The sequence below is a fragment of the Eubalaena glacialis genome, chromosome 3, assembly GCF_028564815.1.
Source record: "Eubalaena glacialis isolate mEubGla1 chromosome 3, mEubGla1.1.hap2.+ XY, whole genome shotgun sequence".
Taxonomy (NCBI): domain Eukaryota; kingdom Metazoa; phylum Chordata; class Mammalia; order Artiodactyla; family Balaenidae; genus Eubalaena; species Eubalaena glacialis.
This window is the reverse complement of record NC_083718.1, coordinates 116,081,489-116,105,538: the sequence shown is the minus strand read 5'-3', so window position 1 is coordinate 116,105,538 and position 24,050 is coordinate 116,081,489. Positions and strand designations below refer to the sequence as shown.

Here is a 24,050-nt window from a genome sequence, read left to right as displayed (position 1 = left end):
CAGTTTGTCTTTATTTTCCATATTAAGAGAATGATGCCAATGAAACAACTCAGCCAAGGACTCGGACAATCTCACTATTGAGTGCCGAGGCCTTTGCTTTTTCAAGGTGAGCCATAGATAAAGGAAGGAACAGTGAGCCTCTACCTCAGTGGTTCTCAAAGTGTGGCTCATGGAACACCAGTCACCTAAACATTTTTAGGGGGTCCACAAGATCAAAACTAATTTTTAATGCTAAGATATTTTTTGCCTTTTTCACTGATGGTACAAAAGCAATGGTGGGTAAGTCATCTTAGCGTGAATCAAGATAAATTCTACTGTAGAGTATTCTTCATTGGCACACATTTACAATTTAAAGGAAGAAAAAAGCCAGTTTCATCTAATGTCCTCATTGAATCAGTAAAAATTATTATTTTAATAGCTCTCGACCTTTGACTACATATTGTAATAATATACAGTGTGATGAAAGGGGAGAATACATAAAGCACTTCTGCTGAATTCAAAGTACAGTAGGTGTCTCAAGGGAAATCCTTATTTGAGTTGAAAGTTGAATTAGCCACTTTATCATAATGTACCATTTTTAATTGAATAAAACAACTGATTATTCAGACTTGAGTATGTGGAAGATACTTTCTCAAAATGACTGAAGCGAACTTGACATTTCAAGGAAAACAACTGATAATATTTGCTGCCACAAATAAAATTCAACTTTCAAGTGATGAATAGAATTTTGGAAAATTTGTGTCCACCACAAGTTGGATAGCCTCCAATTACTTAAAAAATTTTCTGATGAAAGCAGTAGTGATATTAATGAATGTGATTTTTAGGTATGATTTGTCAACCTTTGGAAGATCTCCATAACAAAGTGATCCAGTATTTTCCAGATGACCAACGCATGTCATTACCAAATCATGCACAGATAAAAGATCCATTCAAAGTGCAAGATAGACGAATGAGTTTTTTTTTTTAACATCTTTATTGGAGTATAATTGCTTTACAATGTTGTGTTAGTTTCTGCTGTATAACAAAGTGAATCAGCCATATGTATACATATATCCCCATATCCCCTCCCTCTTGCATCTCCCTCCCACCCTCCCTGTCCCACCCCTCTAGGTGGTCACAAAGCACTGAGCTGATCTCCCTGTGCTATGCAGCTGCTTCCCACTATCTATTTTACATTTGGTAGTGTATATATGTCAATGCTACTCTCTCACTTCGTCCTAGCTTACCCTTCCCCCTCCCCATGTCCTCAAGTCCATTCTCTACATCTGCGTCTTTATTCCTGTCCTGCCCCTAGGTTCATGAGAACCATTTTTTTTTTTTTTAGATTCCATATATATGTGTTAGCATATGGTATTTGTTTTTCTCTTTCTGGCTTACTTCACTCTGTATGACAGACTCTAGGTCCATCCACCTCACTACAAATAGTTCAATTTCGTGTCTTTTTATGGCTAAGTAATATTCCATTGTATATATGTGCCATATCTTCTTTATCCATTCATCTGTCGATGGACACTTAGGTTGCTTCCATATCCTGGCTATTGTAAATAGAGCGGCAATGAACATTGTGGTACATGACTCCTTTTGAATTATGGTTTTCTCAGGGTATATGCCCAGTAGTGGGATTGCTGGGTCATATGGTGGCTCTATTTTTAGTTTTTTAAGGAACCTCCATACTGTTCTCCATAGTGGCTGTATCAATTTACATTCCCACCAAGAGTACAAGAGGGTTCTCTTTTCTCCACACCCTCTCCAGCATTTATTGTTTGTAGATTTTTTTGATAATGGCCATACTGACAGGTGTGAGATGATACCTCATTGTAGTTTTGATTTGCATTTCTCTAATGATTAGTGATGTTGAGCATCCTTTCATGTGTTTGTTGGCAATCTGTATATCTTCTTTGGAGAAATGTCTATTTAGGTCTTCTGCCCATTATTTGATTGGGTTGTTTGTTTTTTTGATATTGAGCTGCATGAGCTGCTTGTATATTTTGGAGATTAATCCTTTGTCAGTTGCTTCATTTGCAAATATTCTCTCCCATTCTAAGGGTTGTCTTTCCATCTTGTTTATGGTTTCCTTTGCTGTGCAAAAGCTTTTAAATTTCATTAGGTACCATTTGTTTATTTTTGTTGTTATTTCCATTACTCTAGGAGGTGGGTAAAAAGGATCTTGCTGTGATTTATGTAATAAAGTGTTCTGCCTATGTTTTCCTCTAAAAGTTTTATAGTATCTGGCCTTACATTTAGGTCTTTATCCATTTTGAGTTTATTTTTGTATACTGTGTTAGGGAGTGTTCTAATTTCATTCTTTTACATGTAGCTGTCCAGTTTTCCCAGCACCACTTATTGAAGAGGCTCTCTTTTCTCCATTGTATATTCTAGCATCCTTTATCAAAGATACGGTGACCATATATGTGTGGGTTTATCTCTGGGCTTTCTATCCTGTTCCATTGAACTATATTTCTGTTTTTGTGCCAGTACCATACTGTCTTGATTACTGTAGCTTTGTAGTATAGTCTGAAGTCCGGGAGCCTGATTCCTCCAGCTCCGTTTTTCTTTCTCAAGATTGCTTTGGCTATTCGGGGTCTTTTGTGTTTCCATACAAATTGTGCAATTTTTTGTTCTAGTTCTGTGAAAAATGCCATTGGTAGTTTGATAGAGATTGTATTGAATCTGTAGATTGTTTTGTGTAGTATAGTCATTTTCACAATATTGATTCTTCCAATCCAAGAACATGGTATATCTCTCCATCTGTTTGTGTCATCTTTAATTTCTTTCATCAGTGTCTTACAGTTTTCTGTATACAGGTAGTTTGTCTCCTTAGGTAAGTTTATTCCTAGATATTTTATTCTTTTTGTTGCAATGGTAAATGGGAGTGTTTCCTTAATTTCTCTTTCAGATGTTTCATCATTAGTGCAGGAATGCAAGAGATTTCTGTGCATTAATTTAGTATGCTGCTACTTTACCAAATACATTGATTAGCTCTAGTAGTTTTCTGGTAGCATCTTTAGGATTCTCTATGTATAGTATCATGTCATCTGCAAACAATGACAGTTTTACTTCTTTTCCGATTTGGATTCCTTTTATTTCCTTTTCTTCTCTGATTGCTGTGGCTAAAACTTCGGGAAATATGTTGAATAATAGCAGTGAGAGTGGGCAACCTTGTCTTGTCCTTGATCTTAGAGGAAATGGTTTCAGTTTTTCCCCATTGAGAATGATGCTGGCTGTGGGTTTCTCATATATAGCCTTTATTATGTTGAGGTAAGTTCCCTCTATGCCTACTTTCTGGAGAGTTTTTATCATAAATGGGTGTTGAACTTTGTCGAAAGCTTTTACTGCATCTATTCAGATTATCATATGTTTTCTATCCTTTGATTTGTTAATATGGTGTATCACATTGATTGATTTGCATATATTGAAGAATCCTTGCATTCCTGGGATAAACCCCACTTGATCATGGTGTAGGATCCTTTTAATGTGCTGTTGGATTCTGTTTGCTAGTATTTTGTTGAGGATTTTTGCATCTATGTTCATCAGTGATATTGGCGTGTAGTTTTCTTTTTTTGTGACATCTTAGTCTGGTTTTGGGGTCAGGGTGATGGTGACCTCATAGAATGAGTTTGGGAATGTTCCTCCCTCTGCTATATTTTGGAAGAGTTTGAGAAGGATAGGTGTTAGCTCCTCTCTAAATGTTTCATACAATTCGCCTGTGAATCCATCTGGTCCTGGGCTTTTGTTTGTTGGAAGATTTTTAATCACTGTTTCAACTTCAGTGCTTGTGATTGGTCTGTTTATCTGTTCTACAACTTCCTGGTTCAGTCTTGGAAGGTTGTGCTTTTCTAAGAATTTGTCCATTTATTCCAGGTTGTCCATTTTATTGGCATATAGTTGCTTGTAGTAATATCTCATGATCCTTTGTATTTCTGCAGTGTCAGTTTTTACTTCTCCTTTTTCATTTCTAATTCTGTTGATTTGAGTCTTCTCCCTTTTTTATCTTGGTAAGTCTGGCTAATGGTTTATCAATTTTGTTTATCTTCTCAAAGAACCAGCTTTTAGTTTTATTGATCTTTGCTATTGTTTTCTTCATTTGTTTTTCATTTATTTCTGATCTGATCTTTATGATTTCTTTCCTTCTGCTAACTTTGGGTTTTTTCTGTTCTTCTTTCTCTGATTGCTTTAGGTGTAAGGTTAGGTTGTTTATTTGAGGTGTTTCTTGTTTCATGAGGTAGGATTGTATTGCTCTAAAGTTCCCTCTTAGAACTGCTTTTGCTGCATTGCATAGGTTTTGGGTTGTCGTGTTTTCATTGTCATTTGTTTCTAGGTATTTTTTGATTTCCTCTTTAATTTCTTCAGTGATCTGTTGGTTATTTAGTAGCATATTGTTTAGCCTCCATGTGTTTGTATTTTTTACAGTTTTTTCCTGTAATTGATATCTAGTCTCACAGCGTTGTGGTCAGAAAAGATACTTGATATGATTTCAATCTTCTTAAATTTACCAAGGCTTGATCTGTGACTCAAGATATGATCTATCCTGGAGAATGTTCCATGAGCAGTTGAGAAGAAAGTGTATTCTGTTGTTTTTGGATGGAATGTCCTATAAATATCAATTAAGTCCATCGTGTTTAACGTATCATTTAAAGCTTGTGTTTCCTTATGTATTTTCATTTTGGATGATCTGTCCATTGGTGAAAGTGGGGTGTTAAAGTCCCCTATTATGATTGTGTTACTGTCGATTTCCCCTTTTATGGCTGTTAGCATTTGCCTTATATATTGTGGTGCTCCTATGTTGGGTGCATAAATATTTACCATTGTTATATCTTCTTCTTGGATTGATCCCTTGATCATTATGTAGTGTCCTTCTTTGTCTCTTGTATTAGTCTTATTTTAAAGTCTATTTTGTCTGATATAAGAATTGCTACTCCAGCTTTCTTCTGATTTCCATTTTCATGGAATATTTTTTTCCATCCTGTCACTTTCAGTCTGTATGTGTCCCTAGGTCTGAATTGGGTCTCTTGTAGACAGCATATATACTGGTCTTGTTTTTGTATCCATTCAGCCAGTCTGTGTCATTTGGTTGCAGCATTTAATCCATTTACATTTAAGTAATTATCAGTATGTATGTTCCTATTACCATTTTCTTAATTGTTTTGGGTTTGTTTTTGTATGTCTTTTCCTTCTCTTGTGTTTCCCGCTTAGAGAAGTTCCTTTAGCATTTGTTGTAAAGCTGGTTTGGTGGTGCTGAATTCTCTTAACTCTTGCTTCTCTGTAAAGGTTTTAATTTCTACATCGAATCTGAATGAGATCCTTGCTGGGTAGAGTAATCTTGGTTGTAGATTTTTCCTTTTCATCACTTTAAATATGTCCTGCCACTCCCTTCTAGCTTGCAGAGTTTCTGCTGAAAGACCAGCTGTTAACCTTATGGCGATTCCCTTGTATGTTATTTATTGCTATTCCCTTGCTGCTTTTAATGTTTTTTCTTTGTATTTAATTTTTGATAGTTTGATTAATATGTGTATTGGTATGTTTCTCCTTGTGTTTATCCTGTATGGGACTGTCTGCACTTCCTGGACTTGTTTGACTATTTCCTTCCCCATGTTAGGGAAGTTTTCAACTATAATCTCTTCACATATTTTCTCAGTCCCTTTCTTTTTCTCTTCTTCTTCTGGGACCCCTATAATGCGAATGTTGGTGCATTTAATGTTGTCCCAGAGTTCTGAGACTGTCCTCAATTCTGTTCATTCTTTTTTCTTTATTCTGCTCTGGGGTAGGTATTTCCACTGTTTTATCTTCCAGGTCACGTATCTGTTCTTCTGCCTCAGTTATTCTGCTATTGATTCCTTCTAGAGAATTTTAAATTTCATTTATTGTGTTGTTCATCATTGTTTGTTTGCTCTTTGGTTCTTCTAGGTCCTTGTTAAACATTTCTTGTATTTTCTCCATTCTATTTCCAAGATTTTGGATCATCTTTACTATCATTATTCTGAATTCTTTTTCAGGTAGACTGCCTATTTCCTCTTCATTTGTTTGCTCTGGTGGGTTTTTACCTTGCTCCTTCATCTGCTGCGTATTTCTCTGTTTTCTCATTTTGTTTAACTTACTGTGTTTGGGGTCTCCTTTTCACAGGCTGCAGGTTCGTAGTTTCCATTGTTTTTGGTGTCTGCCCCCAGTGGGTGAGGTTGGTTCAGTGGCTTGTGTAGGCTTCCTGGTAGAGGGGACTGGTGCCTCTGTTCTGGTGGATGGGACTAGATCTTGTCTTTCTGTTGGGCAGGGCCGCATCCAGTGGTGTGTTTTGGGGTGTCTGTGACCTTATTATGATTTTAGGCAGCCTCTCTGCTAATGGGCGGGGTTGTGTTCCTGTCTTGCTAGTTGATTGGCATGGGGCATCCAACACTGGAGCTTGCTGGCAGTTGGGTGGAGCTGGGTCTTAATGTTGAGATGGAGATCTCTGGGAGAGCTCTTGCCGATTTATATTACGTGAGGCCGGGAGGTCACTGGTGGTCCAATGTCCTTAACTCAGCTCTCCCACCTCAGAGGCTCAGGCCTGACACCAGGTCAGAGCACCAAGACCCTGTCAGCCACACAGCTCAGAAGAAAAGGGAGAAAAAAAGAATGAAAAAGAGAATAATAATAGATTTTAAAAATTATTAAAATAAAAAATAAATAATAAAAAAAAGAAGAGAGCAACCAAACCAATAAACAAATCCACCAGTGATAACAAGCGCTAAAAACTATACTAAGATAAACATAAAAATTAGAAACAAATCAGTCTCAGACAGCAAACCCCAAGTCTACAGTTGCTCCCAAAGTCCACCGCTTCAATTTTGAGATGACTCGTTGTCTATTCAGGTATTCCACAGATGCAGGTACATCAAGTTGATTGTGGGGATTTAATCTGCTGCTCCTGAGGCTGCTGGGAGAGATTTCCCTTTCTCTTCTTTGTTCGCACAGCTCCTGGGGTTCAGCTTTGGATTTGGACCCGCCTCTGCATGTAGGTCGCCTGAGGGCGTCTGTTCTTCACTCACACAGGACAGGGTTAAAGGAGCAGCTGCTTCAGGGGCTCTGGCTCACTCAGGCCGGGGGGAGGGATGGGTACGGAATGTGTGGCAAGCCTGCAGCGGCAGAGACCAGTGTGACGTTGCGACAGCCTGAGGCACGCCCTGCGTTCTCCTCGGGAAGTTGTCCCTGGATCACGTGACCCTGGCAGTGGCGGGCTGCACAGGCTCCCGGAGGGGAGGTGTGGATAGTGACCTGTGCTTACACACAGGCTTCTTGGTGGCTGCAGCAGCAGCCTTAGCGTCTCATGCCCGTCTCTGGGGTCCGCACTGATAGCCATGGATTGCGCCCGTCTCTGGAGCTTGTTTAGGCGGTGCTCTGAATCCCCTCTCCTCGCACACCCCAAAACAATGGTCTCTTGCCTCTTAGGCAGGTCCAGACTTTTTCCCGGACACCCTCCTGGCTAGCTGTGGCGCACTAGCCCCCTTCAGGCTGTGTTCACACCGCCAACCCCAGTCCTCTCCCTGGGATCTGACCTCCGAAGCCTGAGCCTCAGCTCCCAGCCCCCGCCCGCCCCGGCGGGTGAGCACACAAGCCTCTCGGGCTGGTGAGTGCTGGTCGGCACCGATCCTCTGTGTGGTAATCTCTCTGCTTTACCCTCCGCACCCCTGTGGCTGCACTCTCCTCCGTGGCTCCGAAGCTTCCCCCCTCCGACACCCGGAGTCTCCGCCCAGGAAGGGGTTTCCTAGTGTGTGGAAACCTTTCCTCCTTCACGGCTCCCTCCCACTGGTGCAGGTCCCGTCCCTATTCTTTTGTCTCTGTTATTTCTTTTTTCTTTTGCCCTACCCAGGTACGTGGGGAGTTTCTTGCCTTTTGGGAGCTCTGAGGTCTTCTGCCAGCGTTCAGTAGGTGTTCTGTAGGAGTGATTCCACATGCAGATGTATTTTTGATGTATTTGTGGGGAGGAAGGTTACCTCCATATCCTACTTCTCCACCATCTTGAAGGTCCTCCCTGACGAATGAGTTTTAACATCAAGGAGTTTGAAAAGTTCATTGATATAGTTTTCAGATTCCATATTGCAACTAACCAAGTTAGTTTGATATATTATCAAAAGTTAATATCCCCAATTATATAAAAAGTCTGTTAAGATATTCCTCCCTTTTCTAACTGCATATATATTTGATTCATAAATTTCAATCAAAACAACATATCTCAGCAGATTGAAGAAGCAGATATGAGAATCCAGCTATATTCTATTAAGCCAGCTGTTAAAGAGATTTACAAAAATGTAAAACAATGCCATTATTCTCATTAATTGTTTTTGTGTTGGAGAATATAGTTATTTTTTATAATAACAATTTATGGTAACTTGTAATGGGTTTGTTATTTTTAAGTGAGTTAATATATATTATTTACATTTCTTGGTTTTAATTTCTCATGTGGCCGGTATTGGTAGGTATCACCCACCTAAAAAGTGCTCTTTGAGGTCCTCCTCACTACATTTTAGAACATGAAGGGATCCTGAGGTCCAAAAGTTTGAGAACACAGCTCTCAATGAAATACACATTGGTATATTTTATTCCTGAAATTGTTTCTTGCTTCAAAGAACAAGCCCAATTCCCTCCAAGATGTACAGGAACTTAGAATGAAGGAGACAATAACTAAATCTATCAAAGGATGTAGACGACAGCACAGGTACCATACTTGTTAGTGCTGTCACTGTAGCTGGCTAGGGTCCCCCCCAATCTGATTGGGTGAGCATTGCTCCATGAACAAGCATCTGAATTCACCCATCCATGTAACAGACAGTTGTTCAGAGCCTCTTGTTTTCCAGAGACTGTGGTAAGTGGTAGGATCAAAATAGAACAAGACAGTAGCTTCTAGGCAGAATGTGGAAGTTAAGATGAGTTCGTGCCTGTCTGTGACCGCCACGGGACAGCTGTGACGAGAAAACATTTGGGGCCATGAGATTATAATGATCCATTGAGAAGAAAAAGGTCATGAAAGGTCAGGAAAATCAAACTTTGGACTAGTCTGAAATGCTAGTAACACTAGGAATAAGTGAAGTTTTTTATTTAGCTTGGGTGGCTTGCCTGCAACATATGTTTTGAGAACACACATATGCATAACATATAGGTATTCCGCCTTCAAGAAACTTGCAGCCCAGTGGTGGTAACAAAGTGGAGTTAAGAAAGTTGTGTTTGGGGACTTCTCATGGTGGTCCAGTGGGTAGGACTCAGCACTCCCAATGCAGGGCACCCTGGTTCCATCCCTGGTTGGGGAACTAGATCCTGCATGCATGCTGCAACTAAGAGTTTGCGTGCCACAACTAAGAAGTCCTCATGCCACAACAACGAAGAGCCCGAGTGCCGCAACTAAGACCTGGCACGGCCAACAATAAATAAATATTAAAAAAAAGAAAAGGAAAGTTGTGTTTCAATAAAATGAGGCAATCATATCAAATGCTGCACAGATGTCAAGTAGGTAGGTCATAGGTAAAAGCAGCACCAAGCGGTTGAATTTTCAACGTTGTGTTAAGGAAGACAAGTTACTGCTTAAGAAAAAGTCAGATAAAGCAGTGAGATGGAATGGAACACATTATAATAGTTTCCAAAGATAAACAGCAGTGAACTCAAAGAAGAGGCCCTGGTTTTCTCTAGGCTGTTTATTGTACAGCCTTTAATTCACTATTAGGGAAGAGAAGATCCAGGAAACAAAAAGGCTTGGGAGAATGAGCACCAAATGTAGCCTTTCCCTGCCTTTAATCAGACTAAATAACAAGGGCAGGTGTAAAAAGCAAGATTATTGGGTCCAGAGATGGCAAAAGGGAGAGAAACTGTCTTTTTGGCCTTCACTGGCCACCCTTATTCCTTCTCCCAGTAGCTGGATGGTTACCTTCAGTCTTAGATCATAATACAGGCAGTGGGACTGAGCGATAAGAAAGGACAATGCAGGCTAAGAAAAGGATGTGTCTCTTTTCCGCTTTTCCCAGAGCCTCAGTGCACCCAATTCATTTATCCTCTGTCATTTAGATAGAGTTAGGTGTTTCCAGAGAAAACTGATTTCTCAGAGGATGCGTTTGAGGTTCACAGTGAAATATAAGGAGTTTAGGAAATAGAGAAAAAAATCAAGTCAAAAGCACAGGAACCAAAAAAAGAGGGAGGGCAAAAAAAAAATTGAAGTTCTCCCCAACACCTCCTCCCCACAATGAGATTGTCCCTTTTACAAGAAAAGGACCAGTGGCAAAGTCGTTTGCCTTCCCCAGGGAGCAAGCAAAAGTCTTTACAAATAGGGCTTAGTAAATAATTAATACAAACCAATGCTGAGGATACACTTAAAAAAATAGTTTGAAACAAAAACCCAAGATGATAAGATAAATAGCAGAAACATTTTAAAGGATGGGCTCCGCTCTTTCTGGCATCTTGGTGCTCTGTTTAGGGGAAGGGAGACACCAGGAAATAACGGGCGGCTCTGGTCATGCTCTCTCTGGTCCATGTGGAGCTAAAGGGCACCCGCTGATTAGACAAGAGTTAGTAAAGGTACTTGCGTTTTCTACATGGGGCTCCTTATTTCCTCAACTGGTGGATTTCTCAGTGGCTTGTTGAAACTCTGAGGTGCTGTGACAGCTCCTGGACTGATTCAGACCACTGAATCCGACGAGTTGAAGCAGAATTTCAAATGTTGTTAACAATGCAGTAGGTTGTGCATAAAGAAAAATTAATTCACCAGTAATCTCCCTTTTCTCAGAAACATGATTCCGGTGACGGAGTTCCGGCAGTTCTCTGAGCAGCAGCCTGCCTTCCGGGTTCTGAAGCCATGGTGGGATGTATTTACCGATTACTTGTCCGTGGCCATGCTGATGATCGGTGTGTTCGGATGCACTTTGCAGGTAGGTGCCTAGACTCATGTCAGAACAGAGCCAGAGCAAGACACTAAGCTGTTGAAACCTCTTAAAAAAGAGTGTGTGATTTTTAACCATGTATATATCAGTTGCTCTTCTCTACTTATGTGTGGTGTTTGTAATCATGGCAGGGAGCCTGAAGCCTAATTTCCCAAACTTTCCTAATTAGGTAAATATGGTACTTGTAAGATTTAACTGAGCTCAGAGAGCAGTTGACTATAGTCAAGTAATATTTGATGTCACGAACATCAAAGGGAGTCCTTTATCTTTCAAAGTTGGTTTTATATCCACAGCAAAATGTAGAATATAGTAAAATATAGTATGTATAGCCAGAGTGCCATTTATATTGTTAAAATGGAACATTTTTCTTTATCTCTTATATTTACCCCTGATAAGATTTTCTGGAAGGACTGACATTTTGATGAGATATTATCTTACCCAATGCTTAGTTCTGAATTAAATTGTAACTGAATCATAATTTGTTCTATATAGATACTGTATATTCATATATTGAATCCAGATTTTTTTGCAAACCTATGTATCAGGCACCATACTTTGAGGACATATATACCTTTAAGCAGTTCATTTCTAGGGGGAAACTAAATAAATAAACAACAGAAGAGGTCATACTGTGCTAAGGCTTCTGAAAAGCTCTATGCAAGTCCAAAGGAGAGGAACGAGAGAAATGGTTGTATTAAAACTTGAGAACCAGTCAGGAAAAGGGAGCTGGGGGTGAAGAAAGTGCCAGGAAGAGGAAGGAAAGCTCCAAGTCATGGATGTGAGAAAGGACATGACATCTCTAGGAAACAGTCATTAGGACTGACACCCTTTGGGTGTCATCAGCGTGAGAGTTGAAGCCATGCCTGGGAATGGAGTCACCCCAGGAGAATGTGGTTGGTGAGATGATGTCAGTAATAACAGTAAAGAGTGAATGAATGAAAAGGAGGCTCCTCTGAAGAAGGCTGAGGAGGGGCAGCCATAAGGACGGGGGGAAACCAAGAGAGAGGAGGGGCTCAGGTGTGGTCAGTGATGGCAGGTGGTTCAACTAACTCATGGGCTAAGGGGAGAAAAGCAGCAACTAGGGCATTAGAAATCTTAGTGTCACTGGTTGGAAAAGTGAATGGGAGTTAAAGTCTTATGGAACTTTCAAGTGGATCATCTGAGAGGAAGAGGAGTCAGGAGAGAGGGAAATAGCTAGAAGTGGTGCAGAATAGAAATAAAGACCTTTTTGACGTTGATTTTAATAATAGTTATCATCTAGTGCTTCCTACGTGTCAGGCACTCTTCTGAACACTTTACACATGTTTTAAATCATTTCATCCTCATGCCAACCCTAGGATATACTATTATTATCCCCATTTATAGTTGCAAAACTAAGGCACAGAGAGATTAGAGAAACTTCCAAGGTGAGTAGCAAAACCCTTATTGAAATCCAAGCAGTTTGGCCCCAAAGTCCCTATCCTTAATCCCTAACACCATGCTGCTTTTTATTTGTGGGCTGAAAATATCTCGCCCTCCTCCCCCCACCAAAAAAAAAGGATGCCAATGAAAAACTAGAGTTTGAAAGAGAGAAAGGGCATTAATTCATTCATAAATAAAACAAATAGTTGTTGAAGACTCTACTGTGTGCCAGGCACTGTTCTAGGGGCCAAGCGTTATCAGTGCAGGAGGAAAGAAATAAAAGACAAATATCCCAGCCTTATAGAACTTAAATTCTATGGGGGAAAAAACAAGCAAAATAAGCAAAATCAGTTGGTAAATTATATGTGTTAGAAGGTAATAAGGACAATGAAAAAGAAGATAAAGCATACGAGGATGGTAGGAGATCACAGCAGGTGAGATTAGGAGTTGTGGTTCTCAAATAGGGTGGCCTCACTGGGAGGCGACTTTTGAGGAGGGAACTGAAGTCACTGCGTTAACGGGCCTTGCAGATGTCCCGGGAGGAGCCATCCGGACAGAGGGAACAGAAGGAGCAAGAGACACGATGAACAAAGCAGTCACAGGACCCCTCCCCTTCTGCAGGAGAATTTGACATTTGGCTTTCTCAACTTTCTAGCTCAGCTTCCCTGGGAGCCTGATAAAGGTAGAATGTTAACTGTGTTACTAGGCAACATTGCTTATGGCATAAATGGCTGCTGATTGGTCAACTGCATCTGGGCTGGGAGAATGATAAGCGCCTGGTAGGAAGCAATAGATGGGATTTCTGTGATTGTGGTGACACTTGTAACTGGGCATGTCCCTTGATACATGGAAGGTGTATCTATTGAGTTACAAGAGCTCTTGGCTCCTTTGGAGCATAAGGCATCGAAGCCAGAGTAAATCCGGAATCTGCCTACAGTGGATCTCTTTTTCTTGCACCTGAGATGATCGTGGAGAAGCCTGGGGAGAGACTAGCTCCTGGGCAGCGGTGTGGGCCACCGCACAGGCAGTTGTGAAGATTCCCCCAAAGGGAGAGAGTCTGATGCTGCCTGGCTGGCAAGCTGTGACTCCAATCCTCTTTCTTTCCAATGATTCTGGTACCAAATGAGGTTTATGATAATACTATAAGTTTGAATGTTGAGAGGATCCTAGGAAGACCCGTGGTGATGTCACAGGCCTGAAGCAGGGGTATTCCTCGCATGTTGAGGGAAAAGCCAGGTGGCCAGTAGGCTACAGCAGAGTGAGGAGAAGAGTGATAGAAGAATGAGGCCTGGGAGGTAACAGCTGCCGGATCATGTAGGGCCTGGAGGCCACTGTAAAGGTTTTGTCCTTGCTCTGACAAAGGTGGGACATGTTTGGAGGGTTGGCATTATCTGACTTAGGTTTTGACAAGACCACTCTAGGTGTTGAGAATACAGTATGGGGGGCAAGAGCGGGAGCAGGGAGATTACTGAGAAGGCTAGTGCAATAATCCAGGGAAGACATGAATCAGATGGCTTGGACCAGGATTGAAGCCGTGGTTCTGGATATATTTTGAAGGAAAAACATTAAGACTTGCTAGAAGATTGAACTGAGCGTGAGTGATATGTATGAGAGAAAAAGAGAAATCAAGAATGACTCTAAAAGGTCATGAAGAACCTAGTGGCAAGACGGGAATAAAGACACAGACCTACTAGAGAATGGACTTGAGGATATGAGGAGGGGGAGGGGTAAGATGTGACAGGGTGAGAGAGTGGCATGGACATACATACACTACCAAATGTAAAATAGATAGCTAGTGGGAAGCAGCCGCATAGCACAGGGAGATCAGCTGGGTGCTTTGTGACCACCTAGAGGGGTGGGATAGGGAGGGTAGGAGGGAGGGAGACACAAGAGGGAAGAGATATGGGAACATATGTATATGTATAACTGATTCACTTTGTTATAAAGCAGAAATTAACACACCATTGTAAAGCAATTATACTCTAATAAAGATGTTAAAAAAAAAAAAAAAAAGAATGACTCTAGGGACTTCCCTCGTGGTGCAGTGGTTAAGAATCTGCCTTGCAATGCAGGCAACACGGGTTCGAGCCCTGGTCCAGGAAGATCCCACATGCCGCGGAGCAACTAAGCCCGTGTGCCACAATTACTTAGCCTGTGTGCCACAACTACTGAAGCCCATGAGCCTAGAGCCCACGCTCCGCAACAAGAGAAGCCACCGCAATGAGAAGCCTGTGCACCGCAATGAAGAGTAACCCCTGCCAGAGCAATGAAGACCCAATGCAGCCAAAAATAAATAAATAAATAAAGTTTTTTTTTTTTAAAAAAAAGAATGACTCTAAGATTTTTAGGCCTGAGCCACTTGGAAAAAATTTGTTTTTGAGCATGTTAAGTTTGAAATATGTTAGATATCCAAGTGGAGAAGTAAGCAGTTGGATATAAGACCCGGTAGTTCAGGGTAAGAGAAGAATGGTCATCTTCAGGAGGAAGGATGTGATGGATCCAGGATCCAGGTGGGATTATCCTTGATTTGGGTGGAGGGGGTACCTTCCACAAGAATAGTAATGATGGCTACAGATGCATTTTATTGCAGGAGAGGAGAGGCACAGTAAGATGGGAGTGTGTGCCTTGTAGCTTCTGTGAAATAGTAAGTGACACATCTGCTGAGAGATTGTGAGGTAAGGGAGGTAGCAGGATGTGGCAACAAGGTAGGTAGTGGAGAAGGGCGAATTTTGGAATGGCAAGTTTGGGAAATAGCAGAGGGAGGTGACAGAGATCTGCAGGAGGACTCTCCGTCTGTCTTTATTACTGTGCCACGCACAGCACCAGCACTGCCACAGGACCTGCTTATGAACAAGCACAGGAGTTGTTTCTCCTTTTTTTTTTTTAATTTTTTATTTTATATTGGAGTATGGAGTCGTTTCTCTTGTTTACTTATTCCATAACAGGATGAAACGCAGAAAAGAGAAACCACACAGAGCATCTATAAGAACTAGTAGCTAACTTGGAACAAAATAAATGAAAATGGTAGTGTGGACCTATGAAAATGTCTATGATGAACATCATTTAGGGATGTGGCCACAGTGAGTTCAGAAGGGGATTCAAGGACAACTTAAGCATCTCTTCCTGAGCCCTGGTCAGAACCATCTTCCCAGAGCACAGCCCCCGTCACGTCTCTCTGCTGCACAGAAGCATCCCACTTAGCACCCTGCCCAGCACACTCAGTACCTGCCCCTCAGATGGGTGACCTAATCCGGACCCTTCACACACAGGCCTGTTTTATCCTTACAGCCTTTAAGAAGAATATGGACGCCAGTTGACTGGGTACAGGAAGTGTAGTCTGAGATGTCAAGATTCTAAAAAATGTGAAATACCCCAAAGGAAGATTCCATCAGAATATGAAGGTTACCAGGCTCAGAATTCATATGGGGTGGACCATTTGTTCAACAAACATCCCTAAGCACCCGAGATACGTCAGGCATTATGTGGGGTGCTCGAAACACTGAAAGAGAAATACAGTACAGCCCCTGCCCTCAGACTGCTAATAGTCTACAGACTGTACAGATACAGAAGCAATGCCATTTGGTGTGTAAGCGCCTTTATGGTGGTAGATTTCAAGAGCATTAAATATGATGTCATCTCAGTTACTGGAAGTTAGGGACTTGAGGAGGTGAATTTGAGCTAATTCTCAAAGAATGAGTATACAAAGCCAAACTATACATTTTAAAAAAGAGGAATGGAAGAAAAAATCAGCATAAGCAATAGACTTAGTGTGATCATTTCACAAAGCCCTCATTATGGGTCCTCATGGCATTTTCGGGGGCATCCTGCCCTGGGTGGGGCATTCCCACAGAATACAGGATGCTAATAGCACTCGCATTGAGTGACACTGGTAAGGAACCTGTGCTACCTGTGTGTAGAATCCTTATGTACTTTATCTAGCTCCCAGAAGGACCCCTGGGGGGTAGATTAGTCCCATCTTTCAGGTGAGAATTCTCATCTGAAAGGTTAGGTAATGCCCCAAAGCCAAGAGGGATGCAGTGAGGGTTCAGATCTCAGGTCAGTTCTCCAGCATGTGGCTTTCAACCCTGTGCACCCTGCTATGGGATGTTGTGGAATCATTACAATTGCACAGATCCTGTGGCCAAATTTTGGCTTGTAAAACAGGATTTTAAGTATAAAAACAAGTGCAAAATGACTAAAAGAGAAAATAGAAAGTTATAAAAAGAATTGATTTTCTGAATTACAGCTTAGATTCTCTACAAGATTATTCACTATACACCTGCTATTAAAAAAAAAAACTTCCAACCTATAGTGAATATTAAAGAGACAAGAAATAAGATATAAATTACTAAAGAAAGTAAAACCACCCAGTATTCATATTACAAATGAAAGTAATGTTTCCAAGGGGGAGAATTTAATCTCTTATTTTAGCTCTCCTATGATAATCCTCTGAAATTGGTTTAATGACTGATAGCTTCATAAGCAAAAGGTTCTCTGTGAAGCTCAAAATCCTTTCCCATTTCCAAGGTGATCTTACAATAATCAAAATATGTTTTTATGCCTTGATTTTCCTTTTGTGAAATGAAAGTGCAGTCATTCTGATCTTACTTACAAAACAAGTTAACGCTTGGGGTTTGAAAACACGACAAAGCAAAATCTAAGTAGGGTTAGAAGAGCACTCTGGTGGTAAAATAGGAATCCAATAGCTTTTTGACTATTTTATAAATGGCTTCTTCCAATGGCAAACAATATTTCATTATCTCTTTATTCCTAAAAGATTGTGTGCATATAGGTTTAACACTATGTAGCTTTAAAGATACTGGGGGAAGGAGGAAGTTATCAACTATCAATGGGGTGTTGATTCTTTCTTACCCTGATGTAAAAGGATTAAAATCAACACTTGTGGGCTTCCCTAGTGCAGTGGTTAAGAATCTGCCTGCTAATGCAGGGGACATGGGTTTGAGCCCTGGTCCGGGAAGATCCCACATGCCGCGGAGCAACTAAGCCCATGCACCACAACTACTGAGCCTGTGCTCTGGAGCCTGCAAGCCACAGCTGCTGAGCCCACGTGCCACAGCTACTGAAGCCCACGTGCCTGGAGCCCATGCTCCGCAACAAGAGAAGCCACCGCAATGAGAAGCCTGTGCACCACAGCAAAGAGTAGCCCCTGCTCGCTGCAACTAGAGAAAGCCTGTGAGCAGCAACGAAGACCCAACACAGCCAAAAATAAACAAATAAATAAATTTATTAAAAAAAAAAAATCAACACTTGTCTTACTCATCTGACAAATATTTATTCATTTCTGAGCAAGTAGCTATTTTCAAGGCTGCCATGGAATAAGAGCATGCATAAAGAGCATTCCTTAGATTACATCAGAAAGAAACAAAGAAACAAATATAAACTTATTGTAAACCAGGAGAGTGTATGTATCCTATTTCTGTACAGTCACAGACCCTCAAGGACCATAGCATAAACACCCAACCTTGTGCTATAAATAAACAACATTATTCAGATACTCAAAACACTCAATAAAATAGACGAAATCCTGAAAGGTCAACACGTTGCTTCCTGGAAAAATAAGATTGCTTTAGATCTCTGCTCCGTGACTCCAGGTTATCTTATTATGACCAAATCCAAAACAGCCCCATCGTCAGGCCATTACCAAATATAGAGTTAACAGTTAGAAACCAGAAACAGGAACTGGAAGACAAGCCCCCTGGAAACCCTAGGGGACTGCTCTGTGACTGCTACACAGGAAAGACATTTCCTGCTTTCTGAATTAGGGGGGAAAAAAGCCAAGAGAATGATTTCAATGACTTGAAACCACCTACCAAAAAAAAAAAAAATCCTTGTGTACTAAGCCAATCACCAGGAGCAAACTGGCCAGCAGGCTCACACTGGAGAAGAGTTTGGAACGTCTGAGCTGGTTGGTTGGAGTTAATCCCCGCTTTTATTTTTGGTACATACTCAACTGCTTCTCTGATTTAGAACCATCAGCATCAACACCATGGCACATGGCCTTCACTGGAAAGCACAGGTGGTAAAAATTATAGACTGCAGAGGGATTTCAGAGTAGTTCATTTTGATAATGTGCCCTGAATCCTTGCTTCTGTAATACCTCTCTCCCCCAATCCTCTGTCCCATACTAACCGGGATCTCTAGTAGATCTTTTTCTTTTGCCAAATCTGAATTTACAGATGGAGACTCAGAAATTCATACTTAGATTAGCCTATTGTTTAAGGTGAAATTCAGAATCCTAATGAAACAGCAGATAGCACCAATGGGTAGGCTTAAAATGAAGACCTCATCTAAGATATGTTTTATTAAGTTTCTATGTACCCACGACATGTCAATATTCTACTTCAGTCTGGGAAATACGAAACAAAAATCATTTGATGGTGAAAATAATTTTAAAGAGAAACCTTTCACATCTCTGTAGGGATGGTGGTGGATGCTGTGAGACAAACACTACTTCAAAATCCCTGTTACATCTAGTAACAAAAATATGCCTTAGTTAGGACTTCCTTGTTATGGTGGTTTATTCAAACTGATACTTTTTTCTTCCCTAGAACTTTATTTCTTGTCATCTATCACCTTGACAACTTAATGCGCAGTGAATTCCTGGCCACAAGAATAACATATGAGTGCCTTTCACCTCACTTGCTTGGGTTTAACACAGGGCATGTATCTAAATGCTTTTCTTAGATCATCTGATGCCGTCCAATGCCAGTCAGTGAATGGGGAACATTTCCTTTTATTTCACTATTATGGATTGTTATGACCATGTTGCCTATTGATTGTTTAATAATACATCTTTTCCCTCAAATAATAAAGCACTGACAGAGTATTGGATTTTTTCCTATGTGAAGCAAATGAGATTTACTGTATATTTAGTCTCTGTTGTGGATCCTGTACTGTAAATCACCAAAATCTGTGTTTAAAAATCTCTGTTAAGTGGGTTTATCATGATATGGAGGGAGATAATCTTGTATTTCTAATCAGGACCCCTGATTTGGAGACCCTCCCCGATCCTCTCATCCTATCAGACAAACAGATCCACTTGAATTCTTCTGTCCTCGCTTGGTTCCTCTCCAAGGCCCCTCTTTCCCATTTCCCTGAGAACACTGACCACATCTGGATCCTCCCAGCCATACAGTGACCCTGTGGTAAGGATTAGGCTAACACTGGCACTACATTTTAACTGCAAGGCTAGTAAGTTTCTAGGTTATATCTGGAGTCTTCTATTTAATATAAATAATGAGTGCTGCTCCTTTGTCCCCAGTACTACTGTTTTCCTTTGTAAAATCCTGCATTTTTGTTATTTTATAATTCCTATTGTTTGGGGACATCTGGCCTTCATATAGTTTATCTTTAAATCTAGTATTATTGTTTTGTGTCTAACTTTTAAACTATGAAATAAAACACTCCCAACTAGAAAGATACATACCAACTAAAAGATTTAACAAAAAATAAGATACCACTCAGAATGGCAACAAAAACTATCAAATATCTAGGAATTAAGCTAATCAAGAATACACAAAGACTTGCCTGGTGGCACAGTGGTTAAGAATCCGCCTGCCAATGCAGGGGACACGGGTTCGAGCCCTGGTCTGGGAAGATCCCACATGCCGCGGAGCAACTAAGCCTGTGTGCCACAACTACTGAGCCTGTGCTCTAGAGCCCATGAGCCACAACTACTGAGCCTGCGCGCCACAATTACTAAAGCCTGCGCACCTAGAGCTGGTGGTCTGCAACAAGAGAAGCCACCGCAATGAGAAGCCCGCACACAGCAATGAAGAGTAGCCCCCACTCACCGCAACTAGAGAAAGCCCACGCGCAGCAATGAAGACCCAACGCAGCCAAAAATAAATAAATAAATAAGTTTATAAAGTAAAAAGAATATGCAAGAACTTAAAAAACTTTTAAATGCCTAGTCAATTACATATAAGACAATTTGAATAAATGGAAAGACATTGTATGTCTTTGGATGGCACAAACTTGATATTACGAAGATGTTCAGTCCTCACAAATTAGTTTATAAATTCAAAGCAATATTAAGAAAATTCTAGTTAGATTTTTTTTTTTAGAAGAAGCAACTTGGTGAACATATACCAAAATTTATATGAAGAGTGCTCACTTATGGTGGTGAAGGGGAATAGAATGGTGTGAGATGATAAAAGGAAAGAAAAGAAACAGAGAGGAGGAAGAGGAGATGAAGGAGATGGGGAAAGAGGGGCTTTGCAGGACTTGATAACATACTATACCTTGAGGAATATGGAGAGTTCAGCCCTCTGCCCCGAGGGTCCCCAATCCCACTGCACACACAACAAAACACTTTGACTGTATGAGCTAATTTCTTCAGAAGCTCCATCTAATTCTCATCCCTTTTCCAGTTGTACATTTCTAAATCTCTGTGCAAATATTCTATTTCACAAGCAGGAAATTTCCTAACTCTAAATTTTACAAGTGGGTGAATTGTTAGCTCTAAGATTTAGCATCCCTCTGTTTCAAAAACAAAACTCTAGGGCTTCCCTGGTGGCGCAGTGGTTGAGAATCTGCCTGCCAATGCAGGGGACATGGGTTCGAGCCCTGGTCTGGGAAGATCCCACATGCCGCGGAGCGACTAGGCCCGTGAGCCACAATTGCTGAGCCTGCGCGTCTGGAGCCTGTGCTCCACGACAAGAGAGGCTCGCGCACCGCGATGAAGTGTGGCCCCCACTTGCCGCAATTAGAGAAAGCCCTCGCACAGAAACGAAGACCCAACACAGCCATAAATAAATAAATAAATAAAATTAAAAAAAAAAAAAACAAAACTCTAGTTGGAAGAATTACCTCTAATTGTTAGGAATAGAAACTTTAGGGGCTTCCCTGGTGGCGCAGTGGTTGAAAGTCTGCCTGCCAATGCAGGGGACACGGGTTCGAGCCCTGGTCTGGGAAGATCCCACATGCCGCGGAGCAACTGGGCCCGTGAGCCACAATTACTGAGCCTGCGCGTCTGGAGCCTGTGCTCCCGCAACAAGAGAGGCCGCGATAGTGAGAGGCCCGCGCACCGCGATGAAGAGTGGCCCCCGCTTGCCACAGCTAGAAGAAAGCCCTCGCACAGAAGCGAAGACCCAACACAGCCATAAATAAATAAATTAATTAATTAAAAAAAAAAAAAAAAAAGACGACTTGGTTTTAACTATGCATTTGTTAAAAAAAAAGAAACTTTATAAGGCCAGGCCTCGTCTGTAGGGTTCATTTCTGCATCCCCAGAATGAAAGACAATAGCAGTCCTGTGGGTCATGTATAAGTGCTCACCAGAGTTCAGTCTGTGGAATGAAGGGATGAGGGAGTGAGGAAAAGTGGTTGAGACATTTTTGGCATGTGCTAATGTACAGTGAGCATTTAACGGCTGTGGAAAGGGACTGAGACCTTTGAATTACAGAGATACTGTGCTAATTTCTGGGTATTTTACACCATAACTTAAGAGATTGTGACCAGCAGAAAAGAGAGACCAAAAACCCTTCTATGAGACCTGGTTGAAGGTATACATAGCCTAAAGTTGAGAAGATTGATGGGACTGTGAGAACAGACAGCAGATGCTCAAAGAGCTGCCATGTGGAAAGTGCAGATGGTTTAAACTGATTCCACGTGTCCTGGAACACCAAATAGAACCAACAACAGAAGTTTTGGGAAGGAAGATTTTCGCTCAATACAAACTCAACTTTCAAAAAGTTAAGAACTTTCTGAAAATGTCATGTTAGGTAGTGAGATTCCTATTATTGCAGATGCCCATGTAGAGAGTGAATAGCCTGTTGGAGGGGAGGCTACAAGGAGAATCCATGTGTCCTGAGAACCATGCGCATTTGTCTTTAACATATAATAAATAGTTCCAGGCAATGGGGTTAGGCAGTGATAAAAATGACAAGGCCCTGCCAAAAAAATAAAGATACATTTAGGGGCTTCCCTGGTGGCGCAGTGGTTGAGAATCTGCCTGCCAATGCAGGGGACATGGGTTCGAGCCCTGGTCTGGGAAGATCCCACATGCCGCGGAGCAACTAGGCCCGTGAGCCACAACTACTGAGCCTGCGTGTCTGGAGCCTGTGCTCCGCAACAAGAGAGGCCACGACAGTGAGAGGCCCGCGCACCGCGATGAAGAGTGGCCCCCGCTCGCTGCAACTAGAGAAAGCCCTCGTAGAGAAACGAGGACCCAACACAGCCAGAAATAAATAAATAAAAATTTTTAAAAAATAATAAAAAAAAATAAAGATACATTTAAAATATAATGTCAGATATAAGTGCTTTGTAAGGAAAAAGCAGTGTAAGGAGAGAGAGGGACAGGGGTCCTACTTTAAGTAGGGTTGTCGAGGAAGTCCTCTCTGAAAAAGTCACATTGGAGCAGAACTAAAGGAACTGAGAGAGGGAGGTACGTGGGTATCTGGAAGAAGAACATTCCAGGCAAAGGAATCACAAGAGGCCAGTGTGGCAGATATAGAGACAGCATGGGGGAGTGTAGCCCCTTGCAGTATTTTCTTGCTAGGATCCACTGTGTAAGGCTTGAAGTCAATATTGACCTAAATTGAGCATTACTGCAAATGTCAGCCTTCTGAGATTTAAGCTTCAGACTTGCCAGAGTTAAGACAAAGAATTTAATCCTGCAGTGTCTGGAACCTGGGACCTTATGAACTACCAAAACAATTAGTATTACCTCTTTGTTGACACCTAACTAACCACAATGTGTGGAAGAAAATGTTAAGAACATATCTCATGGCCCATTCAAGACTTCAAGTTGCTAAAAGGCAGGATCTGTATGTGATACGTCTTTGTACCCACCTTTGTGTCTTAGACCTAACACTCAAGAAATGTGTGTTGAGTGAATGCATCAATGTGCTTCAGCAGCTCTAAGAATTCATTGACTCTCTTAATAATAAAAACAATTGTACGAACTGTAATTTAAAACTGGATCATAAACTGATAGAGGAAAGCTTTGTGTGGGATAATTAATGACAAGCTGATAAAAATCAGATCTCCCCTGCAAAAAGTAGAAAAAGCAGCCAGTAGCAAATGGTCTTTCTTTAGTAGTATCAGAGATTAACCACAGCACTCTGCAGAGCTGGATAGGAATACGAGGAGCATCCTCTCTAGAATAATTAGCATAAACCTAGTGCCAGAGAAGGGAGACAGGCCCTTATGCTTGAGCAATAAACGTGAAAGAAAAAGTCCTTTGAGGATGTACTGCAAAAATGCGCTAATAATAGATCAACAATTCCTGACTTGTATGTGTTATATGCCCTCACATGTTAGAAAACTACAGCCAAAGTTTGTGTGTAAAAAAAATCATGCTGTTATGGCAGAGAAACTTAAGAAACTACAGACATTGAGGCACCTCAGTAGAGCAAGCTACAGAATCATTTCAGTGAGACCAATGAAGTATATTTTTACAAAACTGAGAATTTATGTTTTGGCCATATGTGGTTGTTTTATAATAAAGTTGAATGCCATGGTGAAAACCAGGTTTTTCTTACCCAGATGATTGCCCATTCATACGGATGTTGTATGGAGAAGTATATTTCGGGCATCCCCAGATAAACCACATTATGAGTGTTGATTGAGTTCTGTAACAGTATTAGTACTTGATCTTGTACCCATGGAATAGATTTTATGAACTGCCCTGAGAGTCTAAAAACCTCCATGTTGTTTTGTGGGAAAATGGTTTCTTCTTTCTAAACAACCAGTTTTCAAATGAACTTTTGAGGGCTTGCTTATGTTCATTAA

General features: G+C 41.1%; 1 protein-coding gene across 1 annotated transcript in view; it reads left to right on the top strand.

Moving 5' to 3' along the window:
• Positions 1-24,050, top strand: part of LRRC8C (leucine rich repeat containing 8 VRAC subunit C) — an 87,656-nt gene that overhangs the window by 45,625 nt on the left and 17,981 nt on the right. Inside the window, exon 2 of the mRNA XM_061183921.1 lies at positions 10,739-10,880. Coding sequence (XP_061039904.1) covers positions 10,743-10,880 — 138 coding nt within the window. The 5' untranslated portion in view covers positions 10,739-10,742. The remainder of the gene's footprint in view (positions 1-10,738; positions 10,881-24,050) is intronic.